At 45.2% G+C, this 26,528-nt stretch overlaps 1 protein-coding gene across 1 annotated transcript in view; it reads right to left on the reverse strand.

Moving 5' to 3' along the window:
• CSMD1 (CUB and Sushi multiple domains 1) overlaps positions 1–26,528 on the reverse strand; it is a 1,321,894-nt gene that overhangs the window by 383,754 nt on the left and 911,612 nt on the right. Inside the window, exon 13 of the mRNA XM_054971211.1 lies at positions 21,454–21,566. Coding sequence (XP_054827186.1) covers positions 21,454–21,566 — 113 coding nt within the window. The remainder of the gene's footprint in view (positions 1–21,453; positions 21,567–26,528) is intronic.

Raw genomic sequence — 26,528 nt, forward strand, 5'->3', positions numbered from 1 at the left:
GGTCTCTTGCCTTTGAAAACCCATTGGGGTTGCCATTTGTCGGCTGTGACTTGATAGAAAAAAAACAAACATCAAGCACAGAGTCCTTTAACATAGCAACAACAACATCCCGGAGTTCTCTCAGCCCCACCCACCTCATAGGGTGATAGTCGTGGGGATAATAATGGCATACTTTATAAACCGCTCTGAGTGGATGTTACGTTGCCCTGAAGGGTGGTATATAAATTACTATTACTATTACTATTATTACTATAATATAGTAGTATTTATGTCAGATGCATAGCAAGGCCTGGCATGCTCAAGGAACATCTCCAGGCTGAGCTAGGCTTCCAAAATCTCCAGTATGTCAGATGTGCCCAAGGCACTTATTATTCAGATATTTTAATTATGAAACAATATACATGGAAGACTATACCACCACGGGCTCATGACTGCATAATTCAATCATCTCCTGGTAATCAGTTGTGTGTTAGATGGTAACCTCCTTTCATTTAGATCTCCCTTGTTGGACTGAGCGTCAGAAAATGCGTATTCTGTGAAAACCAACTGACAATGCAGTCCTAAACAGAGTTACTCCAGTCTAAGCCAATAGAGTAACTCTGCTAAGGATTCTACTGTTACTGTTAGTCACTTTTTTATTAAAAAGAAAAAGTAAAAGCTTGTGGTTAATGCAATTACATACCATTTTGAATAACTACACCATTGCAAACAAACTGCAAAGTGAAACTGCTACATCTGATCAAAAGTAAGCAGCAGCTTATAAGATATTTGACAGCTCCTGTGTTATTTTAACTTTCTGTTTCTGTTTCTCTGCGCATTGCAAAATACTAGGAGCCCACAAATGCATGTTACACATCTACTGAAGTAAAATGTTACAGCTACTCATCTTTTCCCTATTACTTAGAGAATATGAAAGTACCATTTTTCACACACAGTTTTAGCTGTGTCCAAATTATTTATAAGCACCACTGGAGTTCAGAATATCATTTTTTTAAACTGCACAGCAGCGCAAGAAATCTAATAGACCAAACCTTGGAGAGCACTCCTCATTGTGACAACTACCTTCAAGATGCTAATCAGGCATAAAGAATGAAGCTGCATTTATCTAGGAGAATGTATGATTTCCCATACAAGAAGTTTAGGTGATTGAGATATTAGTGGGTGTACCTGAGAGTATTCTGGAATTGTCAGTTTAAATCTGCCTTGCCCAAAGCAAGGTTTGGAAACACATTTGGAAGGGTCACTGTATATAATATACGTAGAATTATTTTAGATCAGACACATGGGTCAGAGACATCAAAGCCCTAGTACTTTCCCAAAGATGTGGCCAAGTAAGGGCTAAAGTACATTTTTTGGCAGTTGGGTTAGAGTTCCCCAGACCCACATTGCTTTCCCTGTAGTCACGCAGCAGCTGTGTAGAAAGGCATTTTTAAAATCTGCAGGAGCCCGATTCAGCTTGGGACTGCAGCACGACAGAAGGAGAAGCCTCTGCCTTCCCCTCCATACTGTTTTCCCAAGCAGAAACAGCCCTAACAGGAAGTTAATTGCAGAACTCTGAAGCAGCACACAATCGGAACACTCCATGTGCAGTTCTAAAATTATGCAAATAATTCTCAGTCTTGGCTTGGAAAGCAGGTGAGATCTAGGGAACCCCCTCCCAAGACATCAAAAATGGTAACGTGTAGTTGGGCCATAAGCACCAAGATCTAAAGGCTGCTGCTCAACCACAGGCTAGACTGGCACTGCTGTTGCTACCTCCTTGAGACATTTTGCCTGGTCCACAGAGGAAGGATACAGCTTATGCAAAGCACTATGAAGAGGTCATTGGGTAAGGGGGGCACCCAACTTATGGGGTAAATACTTATTTTGTAAATCTGAACATTCACATTAGATTTTTGGTGGGGACGGGGAATCATTTTCCCCGCTGAAATTCAGTTTCCAAATATGCAGAGTCATCCTGTTTATTACTTTGAAAAACCGGCGCATATTTATATTGATTTAGGAAGGTCCCATCTATTTGAATTTAAAATTGCAAATTTCAGCTATATTTAATAACTCTATTATCTCCTAATTTGCATGATTGCTCTGCATGTTTCATAGCCATAGAATGTGAAATCCTGAATCTCTGTCTGCACAAGCTCACATGCATCATTTAAAACACTGAAATGACACAGGCTTCTCAATCATTTCCCTACACAGCAGGTCCTAATTTCACAAACTTTCTGTTCATTGCAGTTCATTACCCTTCACATGTAGAATTCTTTGCTATATAATGTTCCAGGAAGTCTCAGTTCAGATTGGCCAGAAGGAAATCAATATTCCAAGGAAAAGGAAACATACTGGCCCAACACGGGGGCCAGTTAACATGGAGAATGAACAATATGGTATGTTCTTGAAATACAGAAAAAGGACATACTACCTCAAATTGATTGCTCTTGTTGCCTCAAATGCAACTAGACATCAAACTTTTTAACAGTTTAAATGATTGGGGGAGAAATAATTACGTCTGAAAATAGTTTAAAACATATATTACTATTTAATTACTAAGTCATTGCTTACTTTGAGAAGGTAATGAGGAATAGCTATTTCAGCTTCAATAATACCAACTGGTTTTAATTGGCTCACCAAGAAAATGAGAGAGCAATTTGAAAATGCTGCTTGCAGTCTGTAACAGGTGGAGGTGTTTTCACGTCAAATCAATTGCTGTCAAAAAGTGAAATTAACAGCTGTTTGTGGAATGAGCTGCTAAATACCACAGCTGGTGAAGGCAACAAAGAGAGAAGTTCAATAATTGAGAAATGAGGACTTATGAAATAGTTCTTCAGTGCAAAGGGGTACCTCATAGATAACATCTGCCAAACACACACACGTTATACACTGAGTGGAAGAAAACAGATTTTTTTAAAAAACATGCAAAATTACAAAATACCCCAATATAAGACAAGAGGCGGGTAGGCGGATGCTTCCATTTGGCTGTACAACACAAACCACTCCAGGCATACATATTTCCATTTTAAAAAATGATTCCGCCTGAGTGAGCTTGAGTAGAAATCAGCAGAATCCCTACTAAAAAGTACTGTATATTTATAATCGCTAATAAGAGCTCTCCATATTTTTAAATACAACACTGAGTAGATCTCATGTTAACATCTGAGTAACCTGCATCTTATTTCTGATCAATTAAATCCTTATGGGTCCTACCTTTCTTGCAACTATAAATTCCAGACCATTTTTTCCCTCCTGGACGTTATATTCTTTGTACTGAAGTTGTAAGGAACATAATCCCTGCACACGGTGCCCATACTGTGCTTAACATGCTACTTCCCCCATCACAAAGGTAATATATTGTTTCCTTGGAATCTGGGGAAGATGGCTACAGTGTGGTGGAGGTGACCCTCATTTGGTACTGGAAGCAGATACGTGAACACATGTATTTACTTTATCCTGAACAAGACCATTGCTCTACAAACATCATTACTATATAGTTTGACTACTCTCAAGGTCTCAGGAAGATTTTTTACATATCACCTACTACTGGTTCATTTTAACTGGAGATGCTGAGATTGAACTTGGAACCTTCTACATGCTTTACCACTGAGCCATACCTCTTTCCAAGCAACTAAAATTACAAAACAATGACCCAATTTAAAATAGATGAAGCTTTTCCAATTGAGAATGGTTTCACATTGTAAGTTACCTGATTTAACCAGTGGCCTATGCATACAACAAATCAGTACAGAGGTAATGCATAAAGAGATGGCAACAGGATTGGGCCTGCTAATCTTCTTTCACACTAGCATTCATTCAGCCTAGAACATACATCCAATGGGGAATGTGCAAGTTCCTATCTGCTCATGTGGACAGATGTACATGCATATAGTTTGCAGCATTCATAGATTATGGTCTGATATTAAGATGAACATGTGTAGGGCAATGTTCTGACCTCATTCTTCATGCTTTGTCTATACCCAGCTATGTTATGTGTGCAGGGCCTCTAGTTCTTCTCAACTGTTGGAAGTTTGTATGCGATGAACAGGTATAAATGCTTGTTAAGAAGTTGTGCAAGAGTTGATTCAAGAGATTCTCAACATGTCTACATCTGTATCAAAAGTGTTTCACAGATCAATCTTACATTTCCTGAGATGGATTTTCTAATTAAACTAACAAAAATTCCCTGTAGTCTCTTTGTGCTGCTTTTCTGTGACATATTTTTTTTTAAAAATGACCTAAAGATCCTGGATTGAGAAAACCCCACAAAACACACACATACACACCTGCAAAATAAATCTACTGAGATTTGTCCCCCTAATTGTTTCTGTATCTTTCTTTCAAAATATAAAAAATAGTCTCAAAAATAAATGTTAGTAAAACTGGTTATGGAAAGCACAGCCGTATGAAAATACACACACCACAAAATTATCATGATCAATTTCTGCAGCTTTCATCAAGTTATACAAGCAAGCATTGCTTCCAGTTTCCCTTGCATATGTGTTGGAAGGCATCCAGCAGTATGAGTGTAATAATTTTTACCTGCCAAATGTCAAGCAAAGACCTGTTAATGTCATAGTATACGTAAATGGAAAAAGTGTAATGGAATACAGATAGCGGCACTGAATAATGTTTCATGTGCTCACATTATGCTCAGCATGAAGATTGTACTGATTAGACTTAAGTGATTTACAATTAACTCAAGATAAATCAAAATGTCTAACACAATAGATGCATTAATGAAATTGGAAGATACCTGACTAACCTGTGAGGGAATCTTACTGTTATGTCAATGATTCAAGACTATAGTGGAAATGGGGAACTCTCAGATGATTACAAAAACAGTAAGTTCCTGAGCAGAAAGTGAAAGAATGAAGGAATAGCAAAGTAGGACTAAACTACTAAATTACAGCCTTTGTGATATTTGTGCATCATATCCGTAGATGTTGTGCATCACTGCTAAAAGAAGACGGACTTTAAAAAGAAAAGATGACTGTAGTTTGTGAAGTGCAGAAAAGAGGGCTGCAGTAATGTAGAATCAAGGAAGAACAACAATAGAATAGTGAGAAAATAAATTTTATTTTACTCAAAGTACCCTAAAAATTTTGGTGATTTCTATCTTTACTGCCCTTCTTTATTTCCCCCTTGCAGGTACTTGCCTGGGCATGTCCAGAGGCAGAACCTCTTGATCACAAGCCAAACTGCTCTTGCCCGTTGGTTCCTAGAACTGCTTGCAGCCTGGGGCACAAAATATGTTTGATTTCTTCATTTATCTTGTGTATGTAAGGCATATCATTTAAACCATTTTGAAAATGTCTATAACCTATTTTGGGTACCTTTGAGAGAACAGTAGCATTTAAATGACATAATGAATACAATCTATTACTTTACTGAACTACTGTGACTGAGATGTGTTTTTAATCTTTGTATTACTGTAATAAAAAAAAGCTTCAGCCTATCCTTTGTACTCCTGTCTGTGTGTTCACATCCCACTCCAGCGGTCCTGGACTCACCCCTGTACAGCCAACACCTTCCAGATACCCCCGTTCCTTAGGCACCAGAGGTCCACTCTGGTGAGAGCGCCCCTCCCTTATTAGAAGACAGACTCTGGAGGCCGCAGCAAGACTCAAAGGACTCCCTGGCTCATCAAACCCTCAGTGTTCTTCTCAGTATTCTTTGTTTTAATTGTCTTAGTTACTAAGCCACCCTGAGCCCTTTTGCGGGAAGCAGGGCCAGCGCCTCCATTGAGGCAACCCTGGTGATTGGCTCCAGCACTGACGTGCCAGAGGGGGCACCGGGGCCGGGGGCTGCGGAGCTGGCGGCAGCAGTGCGCGGGCGACTGACCAGGAGGGATGGGATTGGGAAGCTGCCCGCATGCCGCCCCAGCCGCCTGCCATGCCTGGCCCGCAGCTACTGCAGCCTCCCAGCTCTCCCAGGCTGCTGCCTCTGCCAACACATGCCCCCAGCCGGGAGCAGCAGCTGCAGGCCAGACGCAGCAGGCGTCTGGGGCGGCGCACGGAGCAATGGAGCGGGAGGGCTGGAAAGACACACGTGCGCCTCCCCAGCCACCCGCCATGCCTGGCTGGGCCGGCAGCCTCTCAGCCCTCCCACCCAGCCGCCCGCCACCCCACAATCTGGGTGCACGCGCATGTTCGCGCAAGGGGGCAGGAACAGTCCTGAAGCTTCCCCTCCAGCATCAGGTGCCAGAAACCCTGGTGCCAGCCCTGGCGGGAAGGGTGGGATATAAGCCAAATAAAATTAAAATAAATAAATATATAGTTGTACTACCAAATTGTAAGTATATTTTTGTGTGTGCTTTCTTCTTACAGAAAAATGTTATATGAGAAAATAATAACTACATATACACATAAGGTATTCCACCTGAATTCAGGAGGTGGACTAGAAGTCCCTAAATAGGGTGTAATGGACTCCTTCTCTCTACGCATCACATGCATCAATACACCCTCTGATAAAACTAATGGTTTGCCAAGTTTTTTAAAAAGTTTATTTATCATCTTTCAGAACAGGCAAACTGCCATCTAGTTCCCACTGAGGTAATTAACTTTTGTCTGAGACAGTGAAATCTTGTGTGATTGAATGATATTCCATACAAAGCAATTCTCTGTACAGAGAAAATTAGATGTTAGAGAGAAGGCTAGGAGAGAACCACTGGCATCTGTATAGGCTATGCATGAGGCTACTGCCCCCGGCAAAGAATACCCAACACAATGTTCTTGGATGAAAATAGACCACAGCTTTATTTATTACAACCATTGCAGGTTTTGGTATGGCATAGGGCAATGGATCCACTGCATCAACCCCCTCCACTGCTCAATGATAGCCCACCTCCTGGGCACCATGGGATGGCAGGGGGTATAGTACCCATCTGGGCATGACCTAAGCAATCCCTGCAACCCAAGGTGAAGCCTGCAAAGGCCAGAACATGTGTTTACTCTTTGGCTTCCCCTAGATCCCCAAAGGGGACCCCCAAAGGGGGGTGAGTTGCCCAGCCAGCACAACTCACGCCACTGAATCTTGCCAAAGCCCCCAAACCACTACCATGTTGTGACAGGCATCCCCCAGCAACAGCAGGCACCAAAATAGGGTGGGGGACAGTCAGTCAGCTTCTACCACCAAGCAGGAGCGTATGGCCAGTCCTCTGCCCCAGCCTCACTTCCCAGCTGCAACAGAGCCTGTTGGTAAGTCAGCAAGCCTCTTTGTTTTTGTGACATCTACTTTTCTATTTTGAGGGAGTTTTAGCTAGTCTGACATGCTACATCCTAGACACAGGTTTATCACCTCAAGAAGGACTACAAATTCATAATATCCTTTTTATAGGCAGGATATCTGAGGAGGATAAAGGGACTGTCTTTGCAAGGTTTGCAGAATATAAGCTGACATAGCCAAGTCTCCTCCCTCATTAATTTATACAAACAACACACACACAATTATTTATGTAAGGAAACTCTTTATGAACCTTTAGAACTTAGTAGCAGTGCAACAACTTTCCATACTCTAACGAGCGAGTTACTGAGTAAGACTTCAAAATTGTCTCCCTGCCCCCTTTCAGGAATCTATTTAAAAGAAATCTGTTGCCCTGAAATTATGCCAACTTTTCACTGTCTGCAGATCCATTTGTCAATTTCCTAAGATGTATTCTTAAAGAAAATACCCAGACTCAGAGAACAAGTAGTAACCAATCTCATTTAGTTAAATCACTCAATGCCTCTCACTGAAAGGCTGACTACTCATAGTAGCTCACTTTGAAAAATGAAAATGTAAAGGAACAACTGGGAAGACAATAAGAATGGCTAGTGTACTTCTTATTTGAAGTGTAGCATTTGATTTTTATCATCAGAATAGAGGTGCCATAGATCAAAAAAAGCTTCAAAGGCTGAAGGGCAAACTAATTTCCCTTGCTCACTCTTCCTAATGAAAAAAGACCATCACAGAACTCAAATGCTATTGTAAGAATTTTAACATAATATTGTTCAAGGGAAAAAAAGCACAATAAAAGCCCATCTATGCTTCACTTTCTGTGATTTATTTTACCTGGATACCATCACCTAAAGTGGAAAGATTTTTTTTAGTGGAGAAGATTTTTAAAAATATCAAATACGGGCATGAGCTCAAGAACTTTAGTATACATGATTTACTCAGAAGTAAATAGGTTACTCAAAGGGTATACTCTAGCCTTAATATTGTACTCATGCACTTTAAGTTTTCAATCTGTTAAACTGCTTATTCATCTAAATATATTTACATTAACCATTATATACTGTGATGATCTAAACTATAGGCTAGCTTTAATTAAAAAAAGAAAGAAACACTATAAACTACATAAGAGGCTGGATCCAGACTAAATTTTCCATTAATAGAAGTAGTGAGATATTTTCCATGCATTTTCTCTTCCTGCTGTTCCTGAAAGTCTCCTGGCTCCCTGTTTATCAGGGAGATCAGAGGGCTGTAGTATGAAGGGAGCAGGGACCAGGAGCATTCCCTTTTGTTGACAGAAGTGGATCCAACCCAAGGAATAGTATCTCATAATTTTCAAGTGGTGTACCTTCAAAGATTTGTAACTATCTACAACTTCCCTCAGCCTCTATGCTAAATACCACAGAAATTCAGGAAATTCCTAGAGTGCCTCCCCCCAGGGTTGCCAGCTCCTGGTTCATAAATTCCTGGAGATCTAGGGTGTGAAGCCTAGAGAGGGTAGGGTTTGGAGAGGGGAGGGACTTCAGCTGGCTATAATGCCATAGAGTCCACCTTCCAAGGCAGCTATTTTCTCCAGGGGAACTAATCTCTGTCACCTGGAGATCAGTTGTAATTTTGGGAGATCTCCAGCTCCCACTTGGAACTGGCAACCCTACTTCCCCCCATTTTTCACGCCCACAGTGTTCCACAGAGAGAACTGGTACATGGAGCACTCTGCATGGCAAGGCTATCCCACAAGTCTTTGCAGGTTCCTCGTCTGTATAATGATCAAAAATTTCTGAAGCAAAGTGATATTCACTAGTGGTGTGTACTAAGAAAAAATTGTTATAATTTCTGATCTGGAATTTCAGGGGGGGACCATTATTGCTTTTTTCTAAAATGGCAGCAGCCTAGAAGAAGAGCTCCAGAGGAGCATCGGCACAAGCGAGCCCCCCGCCAGTCTGCATTCATTACATTTCCCTAGTCTTACAGTGAATGAATGACAATGTGAGGAATGAGATCGGACCTTTGGACACTTACCGTGAAGGGTCCTTCTCCTCTGGGGACAGGAGGACATCTTGGGTGTTTCCTTTCGCCCAATCAGGGAGGCAGGAAGTTGAAATTTTCTTCCTCTTCCTGTTGGTGCCTGGAACACCCTGCTCTCCAGTTCGGGTGACTCCAAACAGCAGTAGAAAAAAGTTAAAAACCTCAACAAACTAGCACTGGAAGACCCTACTGAGAGGGAACACAAACATTAAGAGCTTAGAAGAAAAAACGAACAGGTATGAATAGCATACACAACCACAAGATAACATTGAACAATGAAATCAGTGGGAACGAAGCAAAAAAACAGGGAAGAAAAAAGGTGAACAGATCAGCAATGACGAGAGACCTAGGGAGGGCAAGATGTCCTCCTGTCCCCAGAGGAGAAGGACCCTTCACGGTAAGTGTCCAAAGGTCCGTTCTCCCTCTGAGGCAGGAGGACATCTTGGGTGCTCCCAAAGCAGTTACTCTCTAATGGGTGGGGCAAGGTCCTCGTCTTGCATTACATGTTGTAAAACTCTTCTTCCGAAGGCAGCGTCAGCGGAATCATAAAGGTTCAACTTGTAATGCCTAACAAAGGTAGAGATATTCGACCAAGTTGCGGCTCTGCAGATTTCTTCCACGGAGGCGTTGTTGTGGAGAGCTGCGTTAGTCGCTGCACTTCTGACTGAGTGAGCGGTGATGCCCTGAGGTAAGTCTCTGCCGCAAGCTTGGTAGGCCTCTGCAATGCACAGACGAATGTTCCTACCTATCGTAGCTTTTGACATTTTCTTGCCCACATTTGGTGGGCACGTGTGGACGAATAAAGAATCTGACCTCCTAAAAGGTTCGGTTCTGACCAGGTAGATCTTGAGGGCTCTGCGTACATCCAATGTGTGCCACTCCTTCTCCCTGGGGTGTGTTGGCTTGGGACAGAAGGAAGGCAAATTCAGCTCCTGTGACCTGTGAAATGAGGAGACAGCTTTCGGAAGGAAGGTAGGATCTGTACGCAGGACTACTTTATCCATATGAAAATCACAAAGTCCCGGTTTGACAGAGAGGGCCCCTAGTTCAGAAATCCGTCTCGCTGATGTAATGGCTACTAGGAAAATAGTCTTTAGCTTTAGCCATTTCAAGGGGACCTCTCTCAAGGGCTCAAAGGGTTTCCTAGTCAGCGCTGATAGAACTACGTGTAGTCTCCACGTGGGGAAGCGGTGCACTGTTGGAGGACTCAAGAGGGTAGCCCCTCGCAAAAAACGTCGAACATGTGGATGTTTAGAGACACTAAGTCCATCAGGAAAGAAGAGTACCGAAGACAAGGCCGCTACTTGTCTGCGTAATGTGGCTGGTTTCAACCCTGCATCCAACCCATCTTGTAGGAAGTTCAGAATATCATTCAGGTGTGGACATAGATGATCAACCTTTTTCCTTCTGGCCCAGCGAACAAAGGCTTTCCATGAGGTATTATAAATCCTCGCTGTAGATTTCTTTCTAGAAGAGAGCATAGTCTTAACTACCTGTGTCGAAAATCCTAGCTTGGAGAGAGAGAGCCTCTCAATTTCCAGGCGGTCAGACGCATCCAGTCCGGGTCGGGGTGTAGAATCGGACCCTGGTGAAGCAAGTCTGGAGTGACTGGCAGTCGGAAGGGCGGAAAAACAGCTAACGATTGAAGGGACGAAAACCAAGGTCTCCTGGGCCACCATGGGGCGATCACGATCACTTCCGCCGATGAGTCTGCTATCTTCCGCAGTAACTTTGGAAGGACCGGGAGTGGAGGGAAGGCGTATAGAAGACCCTCCGGCCACGGCGATGACAAGGCGTCTATCCCCTCTGCTAGGGGATGAAAAAATCGAGACAGGAAACGTGGGGTCTGACAGTTCAAGTGAGTCGCGAATAGGTCCATCACTGGTCGGCCGAACCTGCTCGTGACCAGGTGAAAAATTTCCTGTTTGAGTGACCACTCCCCTGGTTGGATGGTCTGTCGGCTCAGCCAATCTGCTTGTAGGTTGTCTGTCCCCTTTATGTGTTCCGCCTGGATTGATGCTAAGTGTGCCTCTGCCCACGAAATAATCTTCACTGTCTCTTTGTGTAACCTGGAAGACTTCGAGCCGCCCTGTTTGTTTAGGTACGACTTGGCGGACACGTTGTCTGTCCTGATCAAGACGTGTTTGCCGTGGATCGAGTCGGAGAAGTGTGCCAGGGCCAGGTGGATCACCCTGGCTTCCAGTATCTTGATGGGAAGTCGAGACTCCTCCGCGGACCAAGTCCCTTGAGCCGGACGGCCGTTCAGGGCCGCTCCCCAACCCGACAGGCTGGCGTCTGTGAACAACTGAATCCTCTGGGGATGGAGGAATGACTTGCCTTGGCACAGGTTGGCTGTCACAGTCCACCATCGGAGATTTTCCTTCACCTTCCACGGCACCTTGATGAGGCGGTCTGTTTTGGTCATGATTAAATGTTGATGTGGACGAAGAAAATTGAGCAGGGCCCGGGAGTGAAATCGGCCCCAATATATTGCTTTGCAGGCCGCCACCAGTGTGCCCATCAGCTTGGCCAGTCTCAAGATGGATGTCGACTGCTCCTGAATCACCGACTTGACCAGCTCTTTGGTTTTCAGAACTTTTTCTTGGGGCAGCAGGATGAGACCCCTTTTGGTGTCTAGTATCATGCCCAGGTGATGTATCGACTGGGATGGGTTCAAGGAACATTTGTCCAGGTTGACCAGGAATCCGTACGACTGAAGACACCGAATTGCTAACTGGGTGTCCCGGGTTGCTTGGTCCTTGGAACTTGCTCTCAGGAGGATGTCGTCCAGATACGGATGTGCATGAATCCCGGCTTCTCGCAGACGCATGATGGGATTGATTAAGATCTTGGAAAATACCCTGGGGGCCGTGGCCAGGCCGAAGGGAAGGGCTCTGAATTGAAAATGATGACCGGCGACGCAGAATCTCAAGAAACGTCTGTGTGAGGGATGGATAGGTATGTGTAGATACGCCTCGGTGAGATCTATCGAAGTCAGGAATTCCCCGCTGCGAAGAGCCTCCGAAATGGACCGAAGCGTCTCCATCCTGAAGTGTTTCAGATAAATGAATCGGTTGACAAACTTTAGATCCAAGATCGCCCTCCAGTCTCCGTTCCTTTTGGGAACTGTACAGAAGATGGAGTAGACCCCTGATCCTGACTCTTGATGACTGACTGGTTCTATTGCTTGAATCTCTAAGAGGTGTTGTATGGCTTTGAACGTAATCTGATTTCTCTTTGAATCTTTTCGAAGGGGAGATCTGAGGAAACGGTCCGGTGGGATGGACTTGAACTCTATGACGTACCCTTGAGAAACTACTTTGATGGCCCACGCATCCGCTTGGGTCTCCTCCCATGTCCGTACAAAGTGCTGTAGTCTCCCTCCCACCGGTATGCTTTGAGAGTCAGGACTTCTGGGCTTTGGACTCAAAGCCCTGTCGGTCACCCCTTTGCTGAGGTGCCTTGTAGGATCTGTTGCCATAGGGGGTTTTTCTGTGACTCGTCTTTGGGGAGTTCCAGGAAGATCTTTTATTGTCCTGTCGGTATCTGGGTAGCACATGTTGGGAACGAAAGGACTGAGAGTTGTAAACGCGTCGGTCCACCCTCTTGATCGTCTTCGGAAGGGCCTTTTTCTTGTCGCGTGTCTCCACCAGTACCTTTTCTAGAGCCTCGCCAAAGAGCTTGTCCCCTTGGAAGGGATAAGCCATAAGTATGAATTTTGAGTGCAAGTCGGCTGGCCAGGCTCTCAGCCATAGGAGTCTCCTGGCAGCCGCCGTGGAGGCTATGGCTCTGACGGAAAAGGTCAGAGCGTCCATGGTTGCATCCGCCGTAAAGGAGCTTGCTTTCAGGATCCTGTTAGCGCCCTCCATTAATCGCCTGCGGTTGCCTGGTAACAGCTGTGTGAGCTTCCGAATCCAGACCACTGCTGCTCGGGAGACGATGGAAGCAGATGAGGCAGCCTTGATTGCCATTGCCGAGGCTTCGTGCGCCCTTCTGAGTGCAGTCTCTGCTTTCTTGTCCAGGTTGTCTCTGACGGATCCTTGACCATCCTCCGTCAGTAGGCCAGAGGATTGAAGGGCGGCCACAGGTGCGTCAACCTTGGGAATCTGCAAAAACTCATTGGTAAAAGAAGGTAAGGCGTACAGCTTTTTGACAGAACTGTGGTACTGTTTAGAAGATGTTGGGGCCCTCCATTCAGCCCTTAACTGCCTTTCAAAGTATTCCGGGAAGGGGAAGACCCTTTCAGGAGTGCTATCTCTAGGGAAAAACTCTCTGTTTCCCTTGGGTCTGGATGATCCCTTGCCTGGGTCTGGGTCCTCCTCCCCCCCTTTTGTAGACTCTTGAAGTTCTAATGCTGCCAAGGTTTTGGAAAGCAGATATTGATAGTCCTCTAATTTAAAGAGTCTATTGGACAGTTCTGGAATGAGGGTGTCCTCTTCCTCTTCCTCAGAGAGGAATTCCCCTTCAGCCTCGTCCTCGCTTTCTGAGGACGAATCCCCCCCCCACGACTGTTCCAGTTCCCTGGGGTAGACCCGAGCCAACTTCTGGGCCGCCTTAGTGGGCCAGGAGGATGCAGTCCAACGCTGCTTACTGGGGGGTGGGGAAGGAGAAAGGGCATGGTTGCTATAAGCCCTGGAGGATGGTTGACAGACCTTCCCAACCTCCTCCCGTACAGCCTGCCTTAAGAAGGATCGGATGCTTCCTTGCAGGAACTGTTCAACTTCGTTGGACACATTACCTGCTCCTTCTGTGGTGTCATCTGTGGCTAGAATGGTGGCATCTGGCCCAGAAACTATTTCCGCCATTTCTCCCGGCGGGAGGATGGCAAGCACGTCTTTTTGAGCCGCGCGGGAAGAGACGCGAGCTCCGCCGGCTTTTCCCGCTCTTTCTGCGGCTTTGCGTTTGGCGCCTTTTTCGGCCTCCGTGCGATGGCGCGAAACGGCTCCCGGCTCCAGCGACGATCCGCGATGTTTCTTGGGGGGATTACACGGCTCGCCAGCCGGAAAGGTGCCGGGAGACTGATCCAGCCCCAGGGGCAGGACGGTACCGGGTAGGGTTGCTGTTCCATCGGCCAGGACCACCGCTGCCGGGGCTTCCTCCTCGGCATCCATAAAACTCCCTTCTGAGTCCCTGGGGTCCATGACCTCTGATGTTGTGATCAGAAAGGAGAAAGTGGAGAGTGGACAGAAAAAGAACACTGAAGCAGTAAATCAAAAGAAGATTAAGAAGAGAGGAAGAAAGAAAGTGATCTAAGGAGAATCGAGGGTAAAAGAGTAAGATCAGTCAAAGGAAGGTAGACAGAGAATCTGCCTAAGTGACTGCTCTCCCTGGAGGCAGGAAAGAACTGGAGAGCAGGGTGGTCCAGGCACCAACAGGAAGAGGAAGAAAATTTCAACTTCCTGCCTCCCTGATTGGGCGAAAGGAAACACCCAAGATGTCCTCCTGCCTCAGAGGGAGAACAGCAATTTTTCCATTATTCCATAAGGGGGACTATTTTGGGAGAGGTGAAGTTGGAGTCATTGTTTTTCAACTAAATATCACCAAAATTGCAGTGGAATGTTTTCTGCCTGCCCTTCAAAGAACCACCAAGTTTCAAGCAAATTAGACAATGGATTTAAATTCTACAGGCCCCTGAACAAGCCCAGACTTTCTACTTTCAGAGGGAAAGAAAACTCTCTTCAAAGGAAGAAGAATGGCAGGTTTCTACAGCTTGGATTGGCTGGGAGTGCCCTGTGCTCCTCCCTTCCAAGGGTCTGATTGGAAGGGAGAGATGCCAGACCAGACTTGGGTGGGGGAGGAGATTTTGTTATTCCCAAGCATCTTAGATTTGTGTTGGTGTTCCAGAAAATCAAGGTAATGATTTGAATCGATAATTTCCATGTATGTCTTTGGCACACCCCATTTTTGGCATACCCCTAATATTCACCTAAAAGCTATGTATAGACACAAAAATAAAATTGTTCAAACACAAAACAATCCACTGCATCTTTTAAAATACTTTTCTAGTAGTTAATTGCCTTTGTAAGGGAAACACAACACTTTAAACCCCTCCCAGTCATCATAACTCTTCACCAACATTAGCACATGCTAACTGCAAGCATTCTTGTACTGAAAGTTGTTCTTCTTTTTCAGAACCGTCTTTTCTGGGCCCACCATTTTAGCTGTGAAGAAATTATTTTACAGATTACACAATATGTAAAAAATCTCACTGTTTAACAATTCTTTTAAATTTCCCCAGCCCTTCTTCACTATAAATTTATTACTGTGGCTTATCTCACACACTATAGTTAATAGATTGTCATTCAGCGTTTCTTTGTTAAAATTTAGACAATGGAATTAAAAAAAATAATAATGCAATTTTGTTAAAGATTAGTTGAAATTGCTTTCTGATCACTCTTATTAAAATGGGAGAAATTGACAAAGCTAAATTTAACAAACCTAATTTCTTTGTAGAACATAAATTTATCTGCAAATGTTACAAGCAAATGTGAGCCACCCTGTGCAAAGAATTCTTTAGCTATGTATCTAAAAATACTTCGCTTTTTGCTACATACACAGCAGCGCAGCAAGAAGAAAATCTACTTTAATTTACCCCCCACTGTTACTTAAATAGCTATGGCAAATTATACCAAACATGATTTGTAGAAATATATTTTATCAACAGGTGCAATGGATTCAGAATTTGACAGCTCAGAAGGTTTTTTTATCGACTGAAATTCTACTGCATTCTATTTGTTCTTTCTTCTTAAAGAATGATTTTTCATTTATAGCATGTGGAAGGATTACTAGCCGTTATAGGCAGAGAGCATTTTGTTTTTATGGAAATGAAAAACAAAAAATCATATACATGTATGAAAAATATTCATTTTTAAATTCCATTAAATGTACCCAAAATGCATAAATAATGTTACATTTTTGAATCCAGCTCTGTAGTAATTTTAATTCAGTACCTATATTTAAATGAGCAATTGTTTCTTAGGGGTTTTTTTTCCGTCAAGGACAACCATTCCTGAGCACTCAGCAGTGAGGTTGTGCAATGCTCATAACTGTATAGTCCTTTCACTCAATATCAAGATGGTGAGCTTGAGTAAGAACATGGGTCCTGCTCTTATTAATGGTTTCTTCCATCTTCAAAGTAATGAGAGATAAATTTAAGCTGCCTCTGCTGAATTAGGGGAGAAGGTATGTTGGTACAGTGCACTCTATAACTGAAAAGGGGCAGCGTATTTCTGAACAGAAAATAAACCTGAGCACAGTGTTCCTTTCTTAATGAACAGAAGGAAAATGACCTATTTATTTATTTATTTATTTATTTATTTATTTATTTGTGCTATTATTGTCCTCCTTTGTCACTGAGACTCAAGGCAGATTACATAGTTTGAGATTAGTGCAATCAGTATCAAGGGCATTTCCATACATTGTCAAGGACATTTCCGTAAACAATGCCACAGGATAAATAAATACAAGTTTACAAAGACATAGCATTAGCAAGGATCCAATACAGAGTTGAAGAATTGCTGAAACAGAACATAATCAATTCTAAGACTGACATTAGACAACATGAAGCACAGATAGTATATAGGAGTACATATTGAAAGCATCAGATAATATGAAAGGTAACATAGTGATGAAGTCGATGGTCCCTAACTCATTAGCGAAGCATCTGAGACCATCCCCCTACAACAACACCCTCCTATCTGAGTAAAAAGCCTTTTTGAATAATTCGGTTTTGCATCGTTTGTGGAAAGCCAGGAGAGTAGGAGCTGTCTTGACCTCCTCAGGCAGGCCGTTCCACAGGGAAGGGGCCACCACAGAGTAAGCCCGTGTTTGGGCTGCTGTTGATTTTGCCCTAGTGCAGGCTAGCACCTATTCAGATGAGCGAAACTGCCGTAGAGGAACATAGGGAGGGAGGCGGTCCCACAAGTATGCTGGGCCAAGGCCATGAAGAGCTTTGTATGTAATAACCAATACCTTGAATTAAGCACAGTAACTGATAGGTAGCCAATGGGATGACTGTAAGATGGGAGTGATATTCATGCTCCTGCTTGTTCCTGCTAAGAGTCAAGCTACAGCATTTTGCACCAATTGGAGCCTCCTAGTTAACTTAGATGGGAGACCAATGTACAGTGAATTACAATAGTCAAGTTTTGATGTTACCATAGCATGCATCCAGGTGGCCAGGTCAGCTGTGCTGAGATAAGAAGCCATCTTCCAGGCTAGAGTGAGACTGTAGAAACCATTTTTTGCTGCTGCCTTAACTTGTTTTTTTCTAGTAGTAGTGCTGGATCCAATATAACCCCTAGGCTCTTAACTGAGTCTGAAGGGTCACACAAACTCCATCGAAAGTGGAGAATACAAAGTCTTTCAAGATCTCTGCCTTCCCAACAAGTATCACTTCAGTCTTGTCTGGGTTCAATTTCAATTTGTTCTTTTTCAGCCATTTCACCACGGCTGTCAGACAGTGGTCTAAGATTTCTACTGCATCCTGTGAAGATGCAGATATGGATAGCGAGATATAGAGTTGGGTGTTATCTACATATTGATGACATCCAACTCTATAGCTGTGAATGAGTTCTCCTAAAGGCTTTATGTAGAGGTTGAATAACATGGGAGATAAGATTGCACCCTGTGGAACCCCTCAAGATTGTTCCCATTCTAAAGATAGCTGATCTCCAGTAGAAACCCTTTGAGTCCGTTCCATGAGAAATGATTTAAACCAGTCCAGGTCACATCCTTTGATGCCCACTTCTGTTTCTAAACACCTCAATAGAATGGCATGGTCTACTGTGCCTCCAGGAGGAGCAATAAGGAGGCATGGCCTTTGTCTATATTGAGACGGAGATCATCCACTAACACTACTAGTGCTGTCTCTATCCCATGCCTTGGTCTGAATCCAGACTGGAAAGGGTCTAGAGCACTAGAGTTTCCAAGAAGATCTGGAGTTGGTCAGCTACTGCTCTCTCAATCACTTTGCCCAGAATGGGCAGATTAGAGACTGGGTGATAATTGACCACATCAATTTTGTCTAGGGATGTTTTTTTAATTAGCGGATGGATAACTGCCTGTTTGAGCGGCTGGGGGAAAGTGCCCTGAGTTAGTGATTGATTTACAATAGATCTCAGTTGTTCACTTATGTGATCTTTTTAGAGTACTGGATTGCCTTATGCTAAAGGAGAGCATTGTGATTTGACAATATCCAATGAATAGCACCTGAACACACAAAACTCTTGTTTTCGTATTTGCAGTTACTGTCACAAGGCAGCTTTGAGGCTGTCTAGTTTGGGGGGGGCGGGTTTCCTCATCAAGGCCTTTTACCCACTTCCCAGAATCTCCTCATAATCTCCTATAGATCCTTTAAAGTGATCCATACCTTTAAAAAAGAATGAAAAGACTTCATCTTTCAAGGAAAGACTTTTTTGTACTTTTGTGCCAATAATTGACCACAAAAACAGTTTTGATCAGGAGATCAGTCTCATTATCGACAAATACACTTCAAAATAGTGCACCTTTTTGTTTCATTCATTCTTAAATAATTGGTTAAGCAAAGTGCAGACAGCAGAGCAACAGCTGCTATTAATGTTGGGACAATAATATACCAATTAAGAATCCAAAATATACTCCAAATGGCCTTTTATTCCCATTTTTGAATACCTTCTTTTTCATATCACCAAGTACGGCAAGCAAGCAAGTTTAGATCGTCAAAGGCTGCAGAAATGCAGTTTTGGTGTAGAAATAACACAAACATAGATGATTAGTCAAAGGTAACCAACTACAAAAGAAGGTAACAGTTAACACGTTTGTAATAAGGAGCTTCGTTAGTGTAATGTCCAATTACAGCAGTCTGCCCGGAGGCATTTCTGCTTTTAAATAAATGTAGAGTATCCTTTTGCTGCTTACTGTAAGGGTGAGGTGCAGTGCTATCACACTTTACACCTGGTAACTTGGGCTTTGTTTTCAATTTCTATATCCCAGTTTCTGTAAGCAAACTCTTGGAATCGATATCACATTATATCCTTTCCTACAGGTATTTATAACTATTTCCATTTCTGAAATCCTAGCCAATAAACTGTCCAATGTAACCCTGAATCCTGGATTTTTGGAGAAGTACAAAGTAGACAAATATATCCTACTTGCACAGGTAGCATTTAAACATATATGGAAGTCCACATTATATGTTACTATAAACATCTGATATCAGAAACCCAACAGAAGGGTTTGTCTTCAAGTTTCAAATGCTTAAAGTGGGAAGGATAAAATGCATATATCCTTCTGATTCTCTTTTGAGATTTAATAACTATTTATTGAAATGTAAGATATCACTGTAAGGAAGGCACATTGTCGTGATCTCATGTTTCTGATTCATGAAACAAAAAAGGATAACATATTTATGGTGTGTCCAGGAAGGCCATTTTGTATAGCTTTTTATACTTGTGTTTGCAAATGAATGTGTATATTTATGAAATAAGCATATCCTGCATTATTGAAATTTAAAATTATACCTTCAAGGTTTTTATTCACACAAAGAGGCCACCTTAAAAATTGAAATTAAATTTAAATTTTTTTAAAAATAAGGAAACTTCTTAAAACAACAGAAGCTACTTCTATATTTTCTACAAAACATTTGGTTCCCAATTCAGTTAAAAGTTGACACTTTATTTTCTATCGCAGTCAGTAAGGAAGCCCTTATGGACAGGAGAACTATGAATGTGCATATAAGCTTTTGTTCCTTTAAGGAATCACCAAATAAAGATGCCTATGCCAAAGTTCTAAAATGCCAAGTGTTACTATTTTGATTCTCTTCAAAATTCTAAAATATTTGATAATGGCGGGTGCATTTGCTAAAGGGTATTGCCCCCTGCCCACAGTCATGACTTGATTTGCAGAATACAGGGCCAGTTCACACAACCATAGCTGCATGGCCATTTACACAGCACTTGACAAACTGGTTGTTTGAGTTGTTTATCATTAAAAAATACCACAGGCTTGAGCTCCATTATAGACAATTGAAACGTGATTAAAGAATTGTGTCTCAGCTGCAAGGTATATTCACAAAGAGTATTTCAAGGACAAGGATCATTGACATAACTAATTGGTGGTGGAGAGTGCAGTCAAGTCATAGCAGACATGGTGACTCCGGTGGGGTTTCATGGCAAGAGACTAACAGAGGTGGTTTGCCATTGCCTGTCTCTGCAACCCTGGTCTTCATTGTATGTCTCCCATCCAATTACTAACCAAGGCCAACTCTGCTCAGTTTCCAAGATCTGACGAGTTCTACCTATCGGATTATTATCTGATGAGGGCCACGTATCTGATTATCATCTCCAAATTTTGATATTACACCTGAACCGAGTAACACTAACTGACACCAAAGCCTCCGAGCTGCAGAAATATAGCTTGCTGGAACCATTTTTGCCACAGAATCCAACAGAGAGACAGTTTCTACAGATGGCATCTATTCATGGGGATATCAAAGCAATAAGGACTACATTACGTGAAAAAAAATTATATGCCACAATTCCCTAGGAATGTGTGTTGAAAAGTTGGTATAAACTGTATTTCTGGAACAGTAGGATTTGAGTCTAGTGGCAATGAAGAGACCAACAACATTTTGCGGAGTATAAACTTTTGAGAATCAGAGCATCAGATGCCCTGAAACCTTGTTGGTCTATAAGATGCCATTAGGCTCACTCAGATCCTGGTGTTCTACTGCAAACCAACATGGCTACCCACCTAAAACTGTATTTCTAGGCACCATAAAATTTGCATCCAACAATAAGAAATTAATGCTGCTATTTTCTGTTTTCTGTTGTGGATGTTTTTATGATCAGCATCAAAAAGAATCATCTTAATTACATAAACAAATTATTTAAAAATACAAAAGCTATTAGGTGCATGTTTGAATCTCAGACATTTGTAAGTATTTATTTGCATAATTTATGAACCAGAACATCAGTCAACATAATGCAAATCCCATATTTAACATCAAACTGAAGCAGCAGCTCAATTTTCAGAATGTCCCAATCCTTTAAGATTCATAGGTTTGAAATGTGTCAGTCTTCACCTGTAAGAAACTTCATCTCAGTGCATAAGTGAGTCTCATCAAAAGCAGTAGGGTGTAATACTACCTTTTAGTATGTTTGTCTATGCATTTTGTTATGAGTATGCCATATTTGGAAGCATATTTTCTAGAGGGACTTTGTGTATCATTTCATATTTGAGATTTACCTTGATAAACAGCTTTGAATCCAGGTGAGCCAATGCTGTCGTCAGACTGCAAATGAAGCCACATCTGGTTGCTCATGCTCACAATAAGGTCAGGAACACTAGAACCAGTAAGCCTGTGGACAGGATAAGAGAACTGTAAAGTTGTATAAAACTAGCATCTTGTTGTGACTGGGTTATGGTCTTACAACTTGAATTCACGGAGTTACAAAGTGATTCAGCAGGTTTTTCAATGAGAATCTTTTAAATGAAATACTAAACTTGAACAACAACTTAAGGAAGGATCAAACCTGGGATAATAGTCACTTCAGACATTGACATTTTCATCAGATGCATGAACTGACAAAATCAGGAGTCCGTGAGCAAATGAGGTTACAAAGGATAGTCAACAAGGATGTGAGTAGAGGTAGCAGCTATTAAATCTGCTCCAAGACCCAAATGTGACACAAGGCAATAAAGACAGACACACATTAGTATGGGTTCAGCTAGTTCCTTTATTAATCTTGATGATCTATGTCAGTCACTTGTACCATAAGCTGACTATTTTGAGGGCGGGCTGCACTAGCATCCTCCTTGGGTGCCTCCATGGCAAGTTCACCCTGGCTCCAAACCTGGCTGGTGGTTTTCACGTGCCTTGTTTATCATAGCCTGCACAGCCTCCTGTGCTAAAAGGTGCCCCGCTTCATCCACCTTCCCTGAGAGACTGTAAGGCACTTGGTTGGTTCAGGGGATGCCGCTTAGCACCTATGGCACTCCTTCACAGCACCACCCAACCACCTGGCATATGATGGCCTGATCTGGATACCGCCTCCCATCACTGAGATGTTTCAGGGTGTTTGCTGATTAACCCTACCTATCCTGAGCAGCTTGCCCTATTCCTTCAAACTAGTCATGGCCTAACCAGTATTCCATCAGGTCTAGTTAAATCCTATCCTTACATACATCATACAACAGGCAAAAAACAGGCCCCCAGTAATGCCAATCTGAGCGAAATCCCAAAAATTCCTGCTTGGCCCCAATTGTCAACCAGCTAATCCTATGATGTATTCAGGGATGGTGGGTGGGTCGATCCTCTTGGTGAATGGCAGCTGAGGTAAGGGGCAGCAAGGTGCATACCCTGCTGCCCCCCTCAGATTGGCTGAACAACCTCAGCCCCATCCACCAAGCCTCATGTCACCTTCCAATCATGTGGGGCTGAGGCAAATTGGGCCCTGGCTGAGAAGCCAGGAACCCCACTTTGACTGAGAAAGCCGAGACATGCTGTCATCTCAAGTGAGGAATGGAAGGAAAGTAATTCTTTTTCCAGTGCAGTTTTTTTTAATGCTATGAACACTCCCCCAGAAGGAACTGATGATAGTTTACAGTTTGGGGATTATTCAAGGATCATCAAATTGTCCAATGACCATAGACCATGTTAAATAAGCTGAATTGTTCAGGATGACATTTCTATAAAAGGAATAGGGATGCAGCTTCAATTTCTCAGGATAAAACAAGAAATTTTATTGCATTTATTTTATGCATTATAATGTTTTATTGCAGATTTTTTTAAAAAAAATAAACATTTTGCAATCTGCCTTCAACAAGTTTATAACTCAGTTTATAACTCAGCCATGAAATTCACTCTAGCTTTCACAGTGAAACAGTGCTTCACCCATATCCATTCACTTTTTATCTTATTTTAAAAAAAACATGCACATGATATACTATGGATATTGCCCGAGCTTGCTCCTAAAAAGAAGAGTGTCCTGTCAGGGCTTGCCGCCGCTGCCGCTGGGCGTGGCACTGGGCAGTCTGCTCCTGACATCACAGGGGGGCCAGGGATTCTGCAGGACCCTGCTCTGTGGAAGGAGGGGCGGTATACCTCACCCAGACTCCCTCTCAGTCCACTCGCTGGCCTGCTCAACCTGGCCTGATTACCCTCTGCGTCCTCCTTCATCTCCTCCTTCCAGAACTCTCCTCCAAGCCTCCACCCTTGCATCTTACTGCTCTCACTCCACATCATCACTCCTCACTCACACCCACCACCACAGGGCTCTTCCCAGCCAGCTTTTATAGGGCTTCCTTCTACTGCCCCACCCCTCTTCCAGCCTGGCCTTGGGCTGCACCAAGCAGTTGCAGCTGGGGTAGCTGATCTGGCCCCACTGACCAGCACCAGCTGTGCCTTGTTCTCTGGCTGCCCAGCCTCCCTGCCTTGGCTGATTGCTGAAGGCATGTCCAGCTGCAGTCCCCCGGCTAGCAGCCCAGCCTCCCTGGCAGAGCTGATGGCTGAAGGTGGGTCCAGCTGCGGCTCCTTGGCTGGTTGCCCAGGGCTTCCTGCAGAGTGCCTCCAATAGCCCCACCTGGAGTGGCTTGGCTTCTGGCAACTCCTGGGCCAGGCTACTATTTCCTAGCTGGGGCATGGCTTTGGGTTGTTGGGGCTGCTGCTGCTTCTCCTCCTCAGGTAAGGTCTTTGGGTGGGTGACTGCTGGGCTCCCAGTCCCTCTGCCCTTGCCCCCTTCCACCTTGCCTAGCCCCCTTTCCCTTCCTAGGGGAGTGGGACTTGCTGGCCTCTCTCTGTCTCCCTCTGCCTCCTGAGGCCCTGGGCTTTTGCCCCTTGCCCCTGGCACTGGCAGGTTCTGGCTCCATTTGCCTGTGGGAGGGGTTGACCTGCTGTACCCCAGCTGCCCCCTCTGCCTGCCAGTCAGACTGGTTGACCTGCTGTCAGCTGGCTGACCAGTTGACCTGCTGTCTGCTGGCTGCCCCCTCTGTTTGCCCGTCAGCCCGGCTGACCCGCTGTTCCCTCCTACCAAGTCTGGGGGCTGGGACCCAGACCCCGGACACACCCCCCCGCTTAGCTTTGAGTTGTGGGGGTCAGGGTCAGACTCAAACATGCGGGACATGAAGTCCGCATCCACATGCTGCGCCCCCTTGCGGTACTTGATGGTGAACCGGAAGGGGAGGAGGGAGAGGTACCACCGCAGCACACGGGGGTTGTGTGCCTTCATGTGGTGGAGCCACTGCAGGGGCGCATGGTCCGTTAGTAGGACAAAGGGATTATTGGCCAGGTAGTATTGCAGGGCCCCCACTGCCCACTTGACCGCTAGGGCCTCCCGCTCCACTGTTGCATAGCGCCTCTCTGCGGGCTGCAGCTTCCGACTCAGGAAGAGGATGGGGACGTCGGTTCCGTCACGTTCCTGAGTCAGGACTGCCCCAAGGCCGGTGTCAGAAGCGTCTGTGGCCAGCGTAAAGGGTCGGTCAAAGTCCGGGTTCCACAGGGCTGTGGTATTAGAGAGGGCTGACCGCAGGTCCTTGAAAGCTGCTTCTAGTGCTGGGGTCCACCGGACTTGGTTGGGCAGCCCCTTCTTTAAGCAGTCTGTCAGGGGGGCGGCTCGGGAGGCAAAGTGGGGGATGAACCGCCCGTAATACCCCAGTAGTCCCAGGAAACGTCGGACCTGCTTCTTGGTCCGGGGCTGGGGGGCATCAGCTATTGAGGCCACCTTGTCTGGTGGTGGGCGAACTCGGCCTCCCCCGACCACAAAGCCCAGGTACTGGAGTTCCTGGAACCCCAGGTGGCTCTTCTTTGGGTTAGCCCGTAGTCCGGCTCGCTGGAGGGCCCTCATGACAGCTTCCAAGTGTTGGAGGTGGGTGGGCCAGTCCGGGCTGAAGATGATGATGTCATCTATGTACGCCATTGCATACGCCCGGCACTCTCCCAGCACTTGGTCCACCAGCCGCTGAAACGTGGCAGCTGCCCCGTGTAGACCAAACGGCATCTTCTTGAACTGGAAGAGGCCTCGTGGGGTGGCAAAGGCTGTCTTCTCCCGGTCCGCTGGCCGCACAGGCACTTGCCAGTAGCCCTTCGTCAAGTCTAGGGCCGACAGGTAGCGGGCAGACCCTAGGTGGTCTACCAACACATCTGCTCGGGGCATGGGGTAAGCATCGAACTGGGCCACCTTATTCAGTTCACGATAGTCGATGCAGAATCGGGTGGTCCCATCCGGCTTGGGCACCAAAACTATCGGGCTCCTCCAAGCGCTTCGCGAGGGCTCGATTACCCCAAGCCTGAGCATCTCATCGGTCTCCTTCTCCACGGCCTCCCACCGCTTCCTGGGGATGGGGCGCCAGGTAGCCCGGGCTGTCTGCCCCGGGTCCGTTGGAATGGCATGTTGGATCAGGCTCGTGCTGCCCGGCCTGCGGGAGAAGACCCCGGGAATCCGAGCCCAGAGGTCTTGTAGCTGGGCCCTCTGAGCTGGGTTGAGCTGAGGGTCCACCTTGGGCTCCTCAAACTCCGGGGCATCAGTGGTCCAAGGCAGCACACTGTCAGGGAGCTCTAGTGGGTCCTCAGCCACGCCGCACTCCTCTTTCGGGCGCTCGTGCCACTGTTTTAGGAGGTTCACATGCAGGGTCTTCCGCCGACGCCGGCCAACCCCACACTGGACTTCGTAGGTGGTGGGGCCCAGCACCCTTCGAATCTGGTAGGGACCCCTCCATGGGTCCCCTTCCTCTCTTGGGAACACCGAGTGGTGCACGAGGACCTTCTCTCCGGCCTGGAAAGTCCTCATCCGTGCACCCCGGTCATAGGCGGCCTTTTGCTTTGACTGGGTGCGAGTCAGTCTGCGATTTGCCTCCGCTTGGGACTGTTGCACCCGGTCACGGAGCCGGCTCACGTACTCCTGTATGGGGGGCGCGGGGCTGCTGGCCCGGGGCCCCCAGCGTTCCGTCAGCCGGGAGAGCATCCCCCTTGGCTTACGCCCATATAGCAGCTCGAATGGGCTGAAGCCGGTGGAGGCCTGCGTGGTCTCCCGGAGGGCGAACATGAGCGGGTCGATGTACAAGTCCCACTGGTGAGGCTTGTCCCGCGTCATCTTCTTCAGGGCCTCCTTGACGGTCTGGTTCAGCCGCTCTGCCAACCCGTCTGTTTGAGGGTGGTAAGCCGAGGTGAACACCTGCCGGATCCCCAAATTCCGGCAGAGCTGGCGCATGGCTGTGGCACGGAACGGGCCCCCCCGATCCGTCAAAATTTCATCTGGCAGCCCCACCATCGCAAAAAACTTGGACAGGGCCCGTACCATCCCTGGGGTCTGCATGGTCTTCAGCGG

Source organism: Eublepharis macularius, chromosome 1 (assembly GCF_028583425.1).
Source record: "Eublepharis macularius isolate TG4126 chromosome 1, MPM_Emac_v1.0, whole genome shotgun sequence".
NCBI lineage: Eukaryota > Metazoa > Chordata > Lepidosauria > Squamata > Eublepharidae > Eublepharis > Eublepharis macularius.